This window comes from Falco biarmicus, chromosome 15 (genome assembly GCF_023638135.1).
Source record: "Falco biarmicus isolate bFalBia1 chromosome 15, bFalBia1.pri, whole genome shotgun sequence".
NCBI classification, from domain to species: domain Eukaryota; kingdom Metazoa; phylum Chordata; class Aves; order Falconiformes; family Falconidae; genus Falco; species Falco biarmicus.
The window spans coordinates 3744520-3760359 of NC_079302.1; the positions used below are offsets into that span (position 1 = coordinate 3744520).

At 63.4% G+C, this 15840-nt stretch overlaps 1 protein-coding gene across 2 annotated transcripts in view; it reads left to right on the forward strand.

The window, feature by feature from the left end:
* Positions 1–15840, forward strand: part of GSE1 (Gse1 coiled-coil protein) — a 102835-nt gene that overhangs the window by 81595 nt on the left and 5400 nt on the right. For both annotated transcript variants that reach the window (XM_056360671.1, XM_056360672.1), the window contains exons 3-12: positions 4605–4823; positions 8482–8681; positions 10161–10339; positions 10485–10682; positions 10918–11109; positions 11244–11566; positions 12040–12364; positions 13768–14348; positions 14984–15096; positions 15532–15802. In XM_056360671.1, coding sequence (XP_056216646.1) covers positions 4605–4823; positions 8482–8681; positions 10161–10339; positions 10485–10682; positions 10918–11109; positions 11244–11566; positions 12040–12364; positions 13768–14348; positions 14984–15096; positions 15532–15802 — 2601 coding nt within the window. The remainder of the gene's footprint in view (positions 1–4604; positions 4824–8481; positions 8682–10160; positions 10340–10484; positions 10683–10917; positions 11110–11243; positions 11567–12039; positions 12365–13767; positions 14349–14983; positions 15097–15531; positions 15803–15840) is intronic.

A 15840-nucleotide genomic window follows, 5' to 3' on the forward strand; every position in this document is an offset into this window, starting at 1 on the left:
CCAGGCTCCCCAGGGAGCCCCGAATCCCATCCCTGGCCAGCAAGGTGGCCTTCACTCCAGGGGACCTACCTGGACCCCTCCAAGGGTGCTGAGGAGCCAGCTAAGGTGGGATGCTCCTGGGCTGGGTCATGGGCTCTGCCCCAAAGACCCTAAAAATAGGCAGGGGCTACGCCTGCATCTCTCCATCCCTGGGAACACCTGGGGACACCAAGCCCAGCCACCTCCCTTCGTTTCGGCTGTGTGCCAGGCAGTGGGGAGTGAGGGCAGGAGTGCGGGCTCCGATCGATCAATTAATTAATTAATGGGGCATGTTGTAGGTGCGGCAGCAGAGCTGTTTTAATGAGGGGTGGAAAATGTGTGGCAGCTTGGTAGGAGATGAGGTGGTCCCCGCTGCCTGTCCCCTGCCTGTTGGCTCTCGGGGCGACGGGGCACATGGTGGGGGGACGATGGGCACGTGCTGGCCCTGGCTGCCTGCCCTCCTTCCTGCCCACACAGGCAGCCGGCCGGGGCCCTGCCTGCTGCATTCAGGCATCGGGGAGGGGGGGTCTTAACAATGCGAGGCCATTAGCATTGAAAATCCATGCAAAGCAGCTGTTCCCGCTTGGAGCGTGCAGCTGGATGCGACTCTGGAGCGGGAACTGAGGTGCTGAGAGAGGGGGGGAAAGGCAGTGGGACCTTGCACAGTGGAGCATCACCCCAAATTCCTTGGGGACCCGTCCAGAGGGAGTGTGGAGGAGCTTTGCACGGGGCTTGGCCAAGCGGGCTCCATCCGAGCCGAGGTCCTGCGCGGTGGGTGCAGATCCGTCCCGGGGAGGATGGAGGATGCTCAGCTCTCCCTGCTCCCTCGGCCTCCCGCTGCGCTGGGGTTTTTTTCCGCTCCATTTGCCGGGGGCTGGAGCTGCTGCCTGATCGTATTTGGTAATAAATTATTAGTTCCAGCGCTTGGGAGCCCGGGAGCTCAAAATAGCTGCTTTTAAAGCGGGCGGCTGGTGCAGGTTGAGTTCAATGGCAATCTGCTCTGAAGGGCACTTCATGCTCATTAGGGGCCTTTCAAGGTGCTGGGGGGCGGCGGGGGGAGCAGAAACCAAGGTGCTAAACCTGCCTGCGCCGCATTTCCCGGCAGCTGCCTGCAGTGGGGATGGGGAGGCAGGGTACCCTGTGCCCCCTGCCCACGGGAGAAGGATCCCCGGGGTCTCAGGGTGCTGGGAGCCCAGTCCTGCCTGCCCGCGGCGGCAGCCGGCGTGGTTTATTTGTCTCCAGCCCCACCAGGCAGCCAGACTGGTTCTGCTCTCGCTGCCGGAGGAGGCTCCCGCTGCCAAAAAACCCGCCAGCGTCATCAGGAGCAGATGGAGAGATGATGGCACGCTCCCAGCTCCCTGCTCCCAGCCCTGCACCAGGGCTGCGGGGGGCCGGGGGCAGGGACACCCCCGCCCCCAGGAGCCAGGGGCTTGGGGTCCTGCACCATCAGGGATGCCAAACCCTGGCTGGTGCCGTGCGTGGCACTGCGGGAAGGGGTGCCAGGACACGGTGGTGGCACAGGGAAGGGTGAGGGGGACGCGGCGATGGCCCCTGCCATCCCCTTCTCCTCCTGCTGCCGGGCAGGGACCTGCCTGCTCCCACGGGCAGGCAGCCAGCAGGCACTGGGAATGCCAGACACTCCCTGCACTGCCGTGCCCGGGCACATGCCGTGGGAGGGACAGGGACGTCGCCTGGTCCCCGGTCCCCAGCCTCCTCCGTGGCTTCAGCAGCGGAAGCAGGCGTCCTGCAGCCCCCGCACCCCCAGCCTGCCGTGGCCTGGCAGGGGGGCGTACAGGCAGCAGCTGCCTGCCTGGGGGGGGCGAAGGCAGCGAGTGGTGCCCGAGGGCAGGTACGTTGGGGGTGCCAGCCCCTCTCCCTGTGGGGCGGGGGGCAGCCTGTCCCGTTTCAGGGTTTGGCTCCCTGCCTCGGTGAGGCAACCGCTGTCATGACCCCGGGCTGCTGCCAGGCTCCGAACTTGACCTGTTTTTCCGCACGGATCTGCCTGCTGGGAAAAGCAGCCGGGGAGGGGCAGGAGGAGGGCGAGAGCTGGGGGGAGGCCCCACCTCGCTGTGAGGCGGCATGGTGTCCCCAGCCACCGTGGGGATGGTGGCACCCACAGAAGTGAGCAGCACCCGTGCCGCACTGGTGATGGGATGCTGGAGGGATGGAGCGCAGTCCTGCATCCCCATCCCCACACGGATGCTCGTGCCCGACCGACTCCCCCGCCCCAGCGTGCCTCAGTTTCCCCAGCTGGCAGTTGTCCCGCAGAGCAGCCCAGGGACGCCCGGACAGACGGACGCCACCTGCGTCGGGGCAAGGCGGGTGAGCGGTGCTGCTCGGGCCCCAGCCGGGGCGGAGGCGCCGATTTTATCACCGGCCAGGAGTGGCAAAACTGGTTTGGAGCCCGGCTGGGGCAGCGGCGCAGCTTGCGTTAGCCCAGGGTGGGGGGGAACCCAGCTCCCCACATGCTTCACGGCAAGCTGCTGGCTCGGAGCTGCCCCACGCTTGCCCGGCAAATCCCAGCGGGATCATGAGTTTGTTGGGAGGCGTTTGGGGCCACGGGGATCAGCTGAGCATCACACGGGTGATGCTCTGCCGCCAGCCCCCGTGCCCCGGCGAGCGTGCGTGAGCGTGCTAATCCCCAGCGGCTGGTTAGCGAGGCACGTCCAACCTTGCACTGGGGCTGGGGGTCATGCTGGGGTTAGTAGCTGGGGAAAACGGGGCGGGGGGGCACAGGGCGGTGCCTGGGGGGCTGCAGGCCTGTGCTTGGGGGGTGCTGGGCTGTGCCAGGGGGGTGCCGGGGGGGTGCCAAGGGGATGTGGGGCAGTGCCTGGGGGGTGCGGGGCAATGCCAAGGGGATGGCAGGCAGTGTCCAGGGGATGCGGGGCTCTGCCAAGGGGATGCAAACTTGTGCCCAGGGGATGTGGGATTGTACCCAGGGGATGTGGGGCAGTGCCCGCAGGGTGCAGGGCTGCACCCAGGGGATAGCAGGGAGTGCCTGGGTAATGCAGGGCTGTGCCTGGAGGATGCAGCTTGGTGCCCAGGGGATGCCAGGCTGGGCCTGGGGTGCTGCAGCCCACTGGGATGGTGCATGGCGCTGCAGGCAGAACCCAGTTCCCTGCTCTCTGGGGAGGCACCCAGGTACTCATCCAGGGGACCAAGGGCCGGTGCAAAGCCTGGGGGTGCCTGGGCCAGGCCGGCAGGTTGGCTTCCCAGCTGTTCTGGTAATGAATTTACATGAGGCGAGCGTGTCGACAAGGCGGCAGTCAATGGCTGAGAGCACCGGAGTTAATAAATGCTTGTATAATGAGGGCAGAGGGGAGCGCACGCCGCCGCGCTGGCCGCCTCTCCTGGGGCCGGGGGGCAAAGATTAATCAACGCTGAGTGGCACTCACGGCCCCCCCGCCCTGGCGCCTGCCACTCTGCCCGGCCACCCTCTGCCATGGGATGCTCTGGGGTCTCCGGCATTGCCAGTGCCTTAAGCTGCCTCCGGCCCCACTGGGAGCTGGAGGGCTGCCCCTCAGCCCCCCCCCGCCCACCTGCCCACCTGGGAGCAGGGCTAATTTTAGGCAGGTGTTAATGAAGCTGCTCGTATGGAAGTCTATTTTAAGGGCCCTGACATCAGCAGTTGCTATTTTGGGAGGTGGAGAGCCCTGGAGTGGCTGCTGGAGGGGACGCAGGGAGGGCTGCACCCTCCCACTCAGTAGCACCCAAACCCCCACCTTCAGGGGCCACTGTGCCCTGTAGCACCCCTGGGCTTTGGGGTGCAACGATGTGGACTCAGGGGTGCCGTGGTGAGGATTTGAAGGTGAAACGGTGGGGAGCTGGGGGTGCTGTGTAGGGATTTGGGGGTGCTGTGGTGGGGATTTGGGGCTGCGGTGGTGAGGATTTGGAGATGTGATGGTGGGGACTGGGGGATGAAGTGGGGGGAACTAGGGGTGCGATATGGAGGATTTGAAGGTGCCACAGCAGGGACTGAAGGTGCAATGGTAGGGATTTGGGGGTGCAATGCTGGCAGCCCAGGGATGCAATATTGGGGATCTGAGGGTGCAGTGGTGGGGATTTGGGGGTGTGGTGGTGGTAATTACGTGTACAGCGGTGTTGCTTTGGGTTTTAGCAGCACCACTGGAGTCAGGGAGCTGCCCCCCTCTCCACCACCTCCATCAGGATGGTGAAGTCCCCATGTCCCCTTGAAACACCTTCTCCATTCCCACGGGGCTCTGCTGAGCCCCCCATGCCCTTCCCTGGGAGCAGCCCAGCCCGGGGGGGATTGGTGGGGCTGCGGGACACAGGCAGCAGCTGCTGGCCCCCGCGTCACCTTGTCTCCCATGGGTGAGCAACCTTGGCGTGCTCACTTTGCGAGAGAAGCTGCTGCCCCGTAAGCATGCAGGGCTTGCACCTGCCTGCTCGCTCCCCCCATTGCATGAACCTGGGCTGCGTTTTGGGGTGGGGTGGTGAACCAGAGGGAAGGCCTTGCTTGTCCTGTGGGTTGTTCCTGCTCCTGGGGGGGTGGGTGGATCTGGGGACCCGCTCTCCCCATTCCCATCCCTGTACCCCTGTCTGACGTGGGCTGCTCTTGTTTGCAGGCATGAGCCATGAGCCGAAGTCGCCGTCCCTAGGAATGCTCTCCACCGCCACCCGCACCACTGCCACCGTCAGCCCCCTCACCCCCTCGCCACTGAACGGCTCCATCGTCCCCAATGGCAGCCCGGCAGCCAGCAGCACTTTGTCCGTCCAGGCAGCACCTTCCTCCAGCTTCGCCGCCGCTCTCCGCAAGCTCGCCAAGCAAGCCGAGGAACCCAGAGGTAGGGGACGATGATGGGGACAGGGACCGGGGGTGGGGGGAATGCCGAGTATCAGTGCCTTTCCCTGCTGCTGCCACCCGGGAGTTGGCTGTCGGCATTTTCTCGCCATTTCCCAAGCTAATGTCTTTCTCCGGCGTCTTGTCTCGAGGGGGCAGTTTAGAAATTCAATTCAGCCGGAGTAATCCAAATGCCATATCACTCGCCATACCCTGGGAGAAAGCCTGGGAGAGTGCGGCGCGGGGGGACCTGTTCCTCCCTGCCCCCCCCAACCCACTCCTTCCCACCACGCTTCACTGAAATACTGTCTTTTCCGGAGGCTCCTCAATTCTGTTCCTTCCCCAGCCGAGTTGCCTGGCTAAACAGCAAATTTGGGTGCCCCCAGGAGGTCCCTGTCACCCTACAGTGGCGTGGCTGCTGCATCCTTCATCGCACCCCCTGTCTCTGCTCGGGTGTGGGGTGCAACTCATGATGGGGGGGTATGAGCTGCTGCTGCTGCAGCGCCAGGGCACCCTGAGGTCCCCGCTGCCATGAGGAGCGTGTCCTGAGGGAATCGCCAGGGCTGTCCCACATGTGCAGGGTAAGCAACCTGTCCCCAAGCTATGAAGCATTTCACCAGGAGGCTGCTGGCATCATTAATTTGCAATGAAATAGTATTTATCCCTGGTACTTCTGTTGGTGGGTGCTCCCCGCTGGGTCATTGCCCACTGCCTGGGCACTTTGGTTCCTGGGGAGGACACCTGACCCTTTGCAACATGTTTTTTGGAAGGCTCCTTTTGGAAGATCCCTTCTGCAAGACTCCTTTTGGAACATTGTTTTTTCAAGGCTCTGTTTTGGAAGACCCGTTTTGCAAGTGCCATCTGCAGGACCCTCCTTGCAGCCCCTCACCAGCCACGAAAGACCCTGGCAGGGCCGTGACCCGAAGCCTCTGGCATCAGCTGCTCCCGTGGAAGCACGTGGGGACACCGGGTCCCCGTGATGCTGAGGGAACCAGGTCTTGATGATGCTTCAGCCTCGCTGGGAGCTCCTGGTTCTCCCCCGCTGTCTCCTCCAAAGCCCATCCGCTTCCTTCGGGGCGGTTGGTTGGGTTTGGGGGATTATTTTGCCTTTTCTTCCCCCCCAACGCTCCATGGCTTGTGTCCCCACCATGCTGCTCAGCCCATCCAAAGGGACGTCAGCAGGTTTTGGCATGGATTTCATGGTGCTGGAGAGAAGCAGCCGTGTTCTCTTTGGATTTCCCCTTAATGACTGCATAGTCAGTTTGCAAAAAAAACCTGTCCTCGCCCATCTGTGTGCCCGAAGTGGCTCATCCCGGAGGTTTTTAATAGGCGTGGGTTTGGGTGCCTGTCAGGAAGGGGGTTTCTCTCAACACTGTGGTTGTTAGCCCCAGGGAAATTAATTGCTTTGCCCCCAGGTCCTCACCCTGCTTCCTTTCCCACAATGGGAGGTGCTTTGCCATGGCAGATGCAGCTGATGGGGTGATGCCGACTGGGGTCCACCCAGGATCACCAGCTTTTTTACTGGCTTTGTGGACTGGCAGTTGTACTGGGGCGTCTGTAGGGATGTCCCGCTTTCTCACAGCATCCCCAGCTGCAGGGGCTCATCCCGGCCAACTCCATCCCAGCAAAGCCCCAAGAAGCCCCCGAAGCCATCTCCTGGCTGGGGGCTCCTGCCTCGAGTCCTGCCCTGGGCTGTCTGCAGGGTGGGTTTTATTTCCCCGCCTCCCTTCCTTTCTTTTTGCCCCCCCTCCTCCTTCAGGGTCTCAGCTGTTAATTACATTTGCCTGTCAGCCTGGGCTGCTAATCTGCTATCGCCGAGCGGAAAGCGGGAGGTCAGAAAACAAAGGTGACACCATCACACTGTGCCTCTTGTCATCTCCAATCCAGATTAGTTTCATTGACTAACTCCTGGCTGAATACCACCAGTTAATTATAACGATCACAAACCCTCCCGTTTAAAGCCACACAGCGAGAATTAAGGTTCTGAAGTAAGACTTTAGCTTCATTAATTGCCGGGCTCATTGTGATGGTATTGATTGTTAACGCTATCGCGTGGTGAGTAATGGCTTCCCAGCTCAGAGGGGATTAGGCTGCTAATTGTTGTTGGCCTTGCGCTGACAAGATAGACTTCAGTGGGTGTCAAATCCGTATCGGCGGCCTCCTTTGTCGCGGGCAGCCTTTCTCTTTCCCCCAGTCTTGCTGCTCTTGAAATGAAAGCAATTCGGAGCGACTCGGGAATAATTAATAAGGCAGGGCGGCCGGCAGTGGGCTGCTCCGCTTGGCCTCTCTGCTCCGCTGAGCATCCTTCCCGCTGCCTGGGGATGCCTGGGGATGCTCGCGCTTCCCTGCGGCATTCCTGGCCCCGCCGGCTCCTGGCTCCCTCCCGGTGTTACCCTGGTGCTGGGGGCGAGTGTGGTGAGGAGTACGTGGGACTTCTGGAGGGGGATGGAGATGAGTTGCTTGCAGGGTGAGAAGCTGCCTTGCACTCTCAGGGGAGCCAGCTTGTGTGCTGACAGGGCACGGAGCCAGCCTGCGCGCTCAAGGGAGCCGGCTTGCACACACGAAGGGCGAGGAGACACCTTGTACACTCAGGGGAGCTGGCTTGCATGCTTGCAGGGCAAGGGCTGGCTTGCACACGCAGAGGAGCCAAACTGCGTGTTTGCAGGGCAAGGAACCAGCTTGCACGCTCAGGGGAGCTGGCTTGCACACTCGGGGGAGACAAAGCCCCTCTGGGTGCCAGGCTCAGTACCAGAATGGGGAGCATCGCCACCTCTTGGCTAGCATCCTGCCGTCACCGTGGGCCACTCCTTGGTGACCTGTAGCTGGTCCTTGCCAGCATGTCAGAAGCCTTCTCTTGGCCCAGACTCCGGGCTGTTGGGAGCAGGGTTGTGGGGGGTAGAAGCCCCCCAAACTGCCTGGCTGGGGTTTAGGAGCAGTCAGTGTGCTGCAGAGCAGATGCCGGCGCCGTGTGCCCTAGTTAACGTTGAATTTGTATTTCTGCTCCAGCTCTGCTTTTCTACCCACATCGCACTCTCCGCTTTAATTCCATTTTTATTTTTCCCTTGGATACATCGCCAGCATCCCCAGAGTGGGTATAATTTAAAATACAGATGTATTATGCAAATAAAGCCAAAGCCTTGCCCAGGGGTTACAGGGAGACTCCTTTGTCCCAGTGTCTCCCGAGTGCCCCAGCTCATGCACGGCGACTTTGGCAGCTGGATTAAGGAGCCTGTGGGCTCGGCTTTGAGAAGTGGCCACCTGGGGCTGGCATCGCATCGGTGTCACTCACGCCAAGGCTGGCAGCGGGCAGGGCTCACCTGTGAAGGGCTTTACGGGAGGGGGGGGTGGGCAGCAGGCAGTCCCTCTTAGATGGGAGCAAGAGGGTGCCTGTCATACCATGTGGGGCAAAGCCTTTTAGCACTGGAGGGAACCTCCTTTGGGACAGGGCTCCCTGGGACCTCCCGGGATGGGAGGATGGGGGTCCAGCCTCGGGGGCTGGAGGGATGCAGATGGCCCTGCCTGCATCCCCGTGCCCCATCGCTGGTCCCTGCAGCGGGGTGTCCCACTGGGGATGGCATGGGATGGCTTCAGCTTGTTCAGAGGGTGGTTTCAGCTGGGTAACAGCTGCCTTTTTCCCCACTTATTTTAATTTTTAATTTCAGGGTCCTCGATAAGCAGTGAGTCATCCCCGGTCTCCTCGCCAGCCACCAACCACAGCTCCCCTGCCAGCACGCCCAAGCGTGGCCCCATGGGCCCCATCATCGTGCCCCCAGGGGGGCACAGCGTGCCCAGCACACCACCCGTTGTCACCATTGCCCCCACGAAGACGGTCAACGGGGTCTGGAGGAGCGAGGGCAGACAGGTATGGCTGTGTCTGTGGGGTGCCCGGCCCCCCCCCTAGGATGGGGGGTGTGGGGTGCCACGTGTGGCACTGATTGTGCCAACCGTGGTCCGAGGTTGCACTGCTCCCGAGGGAGTGGGAGCTGCCCCCTGTTTTGTCCCCTCTCCCCGCCATGTCCCTGGGTTGCTATCGTTGTCCCTGGGCTGCCATCCAGAGGGGAGCCAACGAAGAAGGGGAGGGGGAGCGGCTAATTAAGAAGCATCGTTAGTGGTTCTCTCCTGCACACGCTACAAGCAGATTCCCGGGGGGATTATGCCACTTGGAAAGACTAATTAAACCACAAAGCGGAGAGGCGATGGGAGGGGATGAGAAACACCGAGGGCGGGAGAGAAAAATAAATTGAACCATGATCCCCGAGTGCTCGGAGGGGTGCGTGGGGTGTCCGGGTGCTCCCCACCCCCACATCACCTCCTCCCCGGTGACCCCCGCAGCATGGGGGTTAACCGAGCGTGGGTTATTGTCTGGCAGAGCCGTGCTCGCAGCGTGACGCCCCGAGATGGGGAGGTAATTAGAGCAGAGGCTGGCACGCACAATAAGCCTTAATGCAGGCGGCAGAGGTGGCGGGGGGGATGCCCTTTGTGCCGGCCGTGGTGACCTTGGGACCATCCCCAATGGCTGGGGACCTGTGACCTACCCTGGAGGTTCTGGGGACTGGGAGGGGATGGGGAGGGGATGCAGGGTTGTGGGGAAGGGCTGCCACCATCCTCCTCCTATAGCTGCTAAATGGAGAAGATGCAATGAAAAATAATCATTTTTAAACCCAACCTTGCCTTGCCGGAGGTCCCCCCACTAACTGCTGGACCTCGTGTCACCGTGAGAGGTCCCCCCCTTGCCAGGGGATCCCTCCCCAGCCGGCGTGGGTGCCAGGAGGGAGCGATCTTCATCCCGGCACCGGGGATGAGGAGCTGATGGAAGGACAGCTGAGGCCCTGTGGTGGGGTGGGGGTGCTGATGCTGGCCTGGCTGCGGGGCGGGGGGGGATGCTGGGCTGCCCCCTGGTTTATGGCCGTTATCAAAGGCCTGCTGGATTTCCCCTGGCCACGTCTGTATCCTCCCCAGATGATTAATAGCTCTGGAGAACAAAGCGGCCCGTAAATCTCCAGGCAGGTAATGTGTGTCCTGCTGTCAGCACTGCCCTGGCTTCAGCACCCCCTCTCCAGCTGGTGCCCCCTCCGCTGGTGCCCCCCCGCACCCCCCACCCCACCCCCCCGGCCCCTCACACCCCTCCAGCCCTCATTGGACAGCTGGAATATGGGAGGATGCTCCAGCAGATGCATCCTCCCCTGGGTACTGGTGCCAGTCAGGGACCCTGTGGGCACACTGGGGACCCACTGGGTCACTCACTAGGACACTTGGGGTGGGGATGTAGCAGGGACCCCCCCCACATCCCTGCCCCCCTGCCTGACGCCCAGCTTGGCATTTCTGCCTCTTTGCCTTCCAGCAAGAAGCAGGGTCGCGAGGCAGCAGCAGCGGTGGCCGCGAGCGCCTCATCTCAGAGCCCCCCCTTGCACAGGAGAAAGCAGGGGGGCCTGCCGTCCCTTCCCACCTCCTGGGGACACCCTACTCCTTTGGGCTGCCCCCCAGCTCCGTGGTCCAGGACTCCCGCTTCCCACCTCTCAAGTGAGTCTGTCAGCAATGGATGGTGGGGGGGTTGCAGGATGCAGGTGTCCCCTGCGGAGTCTGGTCCCACCAGGCATCTCTGTGGGGGAGTGACATCTCCCCAGGGGGACAGGGTGGGATGGTGACCATCTCCCTGCTCCCCCAGCCTGCAGCGGCCGGTCCACCACGTGGTGCCTCCCAGCGCTGTCACTGAGGATTACCTGCGCAGCTTCCGTCCCTACCACACCGCCGAGGACCTCCGCATGTCCTCCCTGCCACCCCTCGGCCTGGATCCGGCTGCCGCCGCCGCTTACTACCACCCCAGCTACCTGACGCATCACCCCTTCCCGCACCCTGCCTTCAGGTGGGCATCGGCCAGTGGCCTGGGTGTCCTCGGGGAATGCTGGAGGATGAGCCCGGGGGCTGGGGAGGTGGGAGCCTGCTGTGGTGCTGCACTGAGGGATTTTTGGGCTCTCCAAACCCCTTTCCCAGTAGAAGGCAGCCCCCATCCAGCCTGGGGTCACTCCCAGTGGGGAGGAATTGAGGGTTTCTTTCTCCCTCCGAGTGGTGCATCCTGCTGAGCATCCCTGTCTTCCCAGGATGGACGAGTCATACTGCCTGTCGGCGCTGCGGTCCCCCTTCTACCCGCTGCCGGCACCGGGCTCGCTGCCGCCCCTGCACCCCTCGGCCATGCACCTGCACCTCTCGGGGGTGCGGTACCCCCCCGAGCTCTCGCACTCCTCCCTCTCTGCCCTGCAGTCCGAGCGCATCTCCAGCCTCGCCGCTGAGAGGTACAGCGGGGATGATGGCCGGGGTGGGCAGCGGACAGGACTTTCCAGGGGATGCTAACAAACATCTGGGGGTTGTTTGGGGGTTGGTGGTTTGGTTTTTTTTTTGTTTTTTTTTTGGGGGGTTTTCTTTGCAGGCTGCAAATGGATGAGGAGCTGCGGCAGAGGGAGCGGGAGCGCGAGCGGGAGCGGGAGAAGGAGCGGGAGCGAGAAGCCGACCGGGAGCGGGAGAAGGAGCGTGAACGGGAGCGGGAACGCGAGAAGGAGCTGGAGCGAGAGCGGGAGAAGGAGCGGGAACGGGAGCTGGAGCGGCAGCGGGAGCGTGCCCGGGAGAAGGAGCTGAGCATGGTGAAAGCCATGGAAGGGCCCTTCCTCCCCGTGGCCGAGCTGCACGGGCTGCGGGGGCACCCAGCCGAGGAGCGGGGCAAGCCGGCAGAGCCGCTGGTGCCCAGCAGACCAGGTAACGTCCCCAGGCGTGACAGGTGGGGGGCTACCACCCTCAGCACAGCTAGCCGTGGTCCCCTTTCCCCTCCAGATGGCAAAGCCGAGGGGGTTGGTGGCCCCGGGAGGTGGCCTGGGATGGAGCTGGGCTCGCCTGGCTGCCAGCTCGCTTTGCCAAAAGCCCAGCTGCCGTGGCTGTCGGAGAGGCGGCGCGGTGCCTGTGCCATCTGACTGGGTCCGGGGCGGCACTGTGCCCAGTGCCACGGCATGCCTGGCAGCTGGGCTGGCGGTGAGCGGGCAGCCCCCCCGTGCCACGTGGGCAGGGGACCTCCAGGCTCAGGCTGGTGGCTGCCCCACGGCTCTGGGTGCCTCCCGCCCACAGCGATGCTTGAGGGGGGGCACACACCCCAGAACACCCCGATAGCGAACAGCTGGCTGTGAGTGGCCCCCCCCTTTCTGTGCCCTGACTCCGGCACCCCCTTTCCAACCCAGAGAAACTCAAGGACTCGGTGCTTCCGACGCCAAAGCCCATCCAGCACCCACTGCACCAGCCACCAGCCTCCCACCACCCCGTGCCCAGCCTCATCCCCAACCACAACGTGTTCCCGCTGCCGGGGAGCAGCGCAGCCACGGCGCTGCTCATCCACCGCACCAACGAGGAGGAGAAGTGGCTGGCCCGGCAGCGCCGGCTGCGCCAGGAGAAGGAAGATCGGCAATCTCAAGTCTCGGAGTTCCGGCAACAAGTGCTGGAGCAGCACCTGGACATGGGGCGTGCCCCGAGCCAGCCCGAGCCCGAGCATCGGCCCGAGCACCCCAGGTAGGGATGTTGCCTGCCCCACTCCAGGGATGGAGCTTCCCCCTGAAACCAAGTTGTGTTTTCCCATGTTGCAGCCATCCCTGCTGTAATATCTATAGGGTTTTCCACTGTCTCCCTGTGGCTGTGCCTGCCCCATTAGCCGGCTCTGGCCCCCGCACTAGGTAGCCAGCATGCTGTAGCTGTGCCCCTCGCTCGTTGCACATCCCCGTGAGCAGAAGCCGCTGTGCTTGGCCGGCACCAGCAGGTCCCCATCACGCGGTGCCAGCCAGGCCGGCTGCGTTGGCAATGCCAGGCGTTGCCGGTGCCCGACATCTGCGCATCGGCAGGCGACGAGCCCAGGAGGTGGCTGGGGGCCAGCGGCGAGCAGCCAGGTGCTGCCCAGGCACCCGGCACTGCTAATTGCAGCTCCCCCCTGTGCAGCGGACCCAGGCGGTGGGATGCCCTGTGTTGGGGGGGAAGCATCTGCCCCAAACCCAGGCACTTTTTGTGGGGAGCAGGGGAGCGTGCCTGCACCCCCTGATTGACAGGGCCTTGCTCGTCCCCGTTGCTGAGTGCTTAAGCAGTGCAGGCTCATCCAGCCAGCTCTGCTGCTGGCTCCCTTTGTTATTTTTGGGTATCCAGGGGATTAGCACAGCTCATCAAGGATAATAAGCAGCGGATTGTGGGGTGGCACAAAGGCGAGTGTCTGCCGCAGTCTCCCTTCCCCATCCGTTCGTTCCTCCCACCCCAAACCAGAGAGGAGAGAGCAAGGTCACCCGGAACACCTGCAGCTGGGGGATACCCATCCTCATCCTCACCCCCACCCCGGGGCTGCCCACATGCAGTGGGGAGAGGGACCGATCCCCAGCAAGGCAGGCGGTGCTTCCCACCGGTGGGGACGCGGTGCCGGGGTGGTGATGGCAACACAGGGCTGAACTTGCTGCTCTGTGCACAGAGGTCTGGGGCACCGGAGCGGAAAAGCGTTAAATGCACAGCTTGGGCGCATGAAATATTTATCCCACTAACGGGCTGGCGCTGTCCCCGGCTGTTGGAGGAGGATTGCACCGGGGCACTGCCCTTGCTGCTGGGGGAGCAGGGTTGTGCCAGGGCTGGTGGTTCTCTTGTCCCCATGACGGGCAGCTGGGGGGGGGGTGGGGGTTGAGCCTGGAGTCCCCTGCCTGGTGCCACAGGGATGCAGCCACATCCCTGCTCAGCCTACCCGGGAGCAGGCTTAACTCTGTCCGCTGTCCTTCAGGGCAGTGGCACAGGAGGGGATGGCTGTGGCAGCCCCACATACGCAAACCCCGCCAGGTGGCCCTAACCCCTGCATTTCTCCCTCAAAAGCAGCTCAGTGCCAGGGTGCAGCCGGCTCTCTGGCATCAGTGCTGGCCCCTCACCTCTCCGGTCCTCTCCTTTCCCCTCAGGTCAGGATCGAACCGCCACGAGCCGAGTGTCCGGGAACCGGGTCAGCACTTCGGCGGCCCCCCACCACTCATCTCCCCCAAGCCCCAGCACCACCCTGTCGCCACATCCCTCTGGAACCCTGTCTCGCTGATGGAGAGCACCCCCGAGCCCCCCCGGCGCCTCCCTGAGCCCCACGCCCTCCATGGCCACCCAGCCCCCTTCGAGCCCAGCCGTCAGGGCATCCCACTGGTGAAGGTGGAGAGGGTATTCTGCCCTGAGAAGCTGGAGGAGGGACCGAGGAAGAGGGATGCTCTGGAGAAATACCCACCAGGACGGGAGCCCGGTGCCCCAGAGCATGGGGGCTTCACCCACACCCCCTTCCTAACTGAGCTGGAGAAGTCCACGCAGAGCATCCTGAGCCAGCAAAGACCCCCAGCCGCCCCCTTCACCGAGGCCACCAAGCCCAGCTCCCCATACCGACCCCCCCCACCCCGTGCGCAGGACCCCATGTACATCTACGACGAGTTCGTGCAGCAGCACCGCAGGCTGGTCAGCAAACTCGACCTGGAGGAGCGCCGGCGGCGGGAGGCCCGTGAGAAAGGTGAGGTGCTGGGTTTGCACCGTGCTGGGGACCCCCCCTGCCCCGGCACTGGGACCTGGTGGTGGGTGGGGGCAGCCGGTGAGTCTCCTGGGGATGCCGGCAGCCTGCAATGCAAATGCTCCCGCAAGCTGAGCGGCTCGGTAAATCCTCTGCTTTAGACATGCCCAATTAATAAATGATGAACTGAGGCTAATAAGCGGCCTTTAAATATTAATGGGACTCTGCGAGCATGGATAAGAACAGCAGTGAGGAGACGGAGCGCTTTGGGGGGGGGGGGGGGGGGGGCGGGGCAGGCATTGCCATACCCCCTCCAGCAGGGCTGGGGGCTCAGCCGCAGCCTCCCCAGAGCCATGCCCCATTAACCCGCCTGCCGAGCCCCTGCCACCTGGCCCAGAGCAATGCTGAGCGGGGACCCGGGGGTGGGCGATGCCCTCCAGGGTCCCACAGCTGGTGGAGGGGGGCCGGGCTCTGTTGGGTTACACCCCCTGCCCTGCTGGGACCCACACTGGACCCCCACTGCTCCTCCCGCAGTATCCTGCCTCGTTGCACTGGCACCCTGCTGCATCTGTCCCCAGCGGGGTCCCAGCAGGTCCCCATGGTCTCCCCAGTCTCACACCAGCTCTCCCCATCCCCAGGTTACTACTACGACCTGGACGACTCCTGCGACGACAGCGATGAGGAGGAGGTGCGGGCCCATCTGCGCTGCGTGGCCGAGCAGCCCCCGCTGAAGCTGGACACATCCTCTGAGGTACTGCTGTCCCTTGCTGTCCCCTGTCCCCTCTGTCCCCCAGGGGAACAGCCCCTCCTCAGGCACCAGGTCCCTGCGCTGCGGTGCAACCACAATCCCCAGCTGGCTGCAGAGGCACCAGGGGTTTAGGGATGGGGGTGGGAATGGAGATGGGGACAGGAATGGGGTTTGGGATGGGGGTAAGGGTGGCGATTGGGAGGAGGATGGGGACAGGGATGGAGATGGGGATTGGGCTGAGGATGGGGGTGGAGATCAGGATGAAGATGAGGATGGGGATGGAGATACAGGGATAGGGATGGAGACCAGGATGGGGATGGGGATGAGGATGGAGATGTGGAGAAGGGGGATGGGGTGGGGTTTGGGATGAGGATGGAGATGGGGATGGAAACTAGGTCCAGGGGTCACCCTGCTCTGCTCTCCCCCTCGGTGCCCCAGAAGCTGGAGTTCCTGCAGCTCTTCGGCCTCACCACGCAGCAGCAGAAGGAGGAATTGCTGAGCCAGAAACGGCGCAAACGCCGGCGGATGCTGCGGGAGAGGAGCCCCTCGCCACCAACGGTGCAGAGCAAGCGCCGCACGCCCTCCCCACGCCTCCCACTCTCCACCCGGTACAGCCCTGACGAGATGAACAACAGTCCCAACTTCGAGGAGAAGAAGCGCTTCCTCACCATCTTCAACCTCACACACATCAGTGCTGAGAAGAGGAAAGGTAACAGCCATGCCCCGCGCACGCTTTGGCCCGGCCCT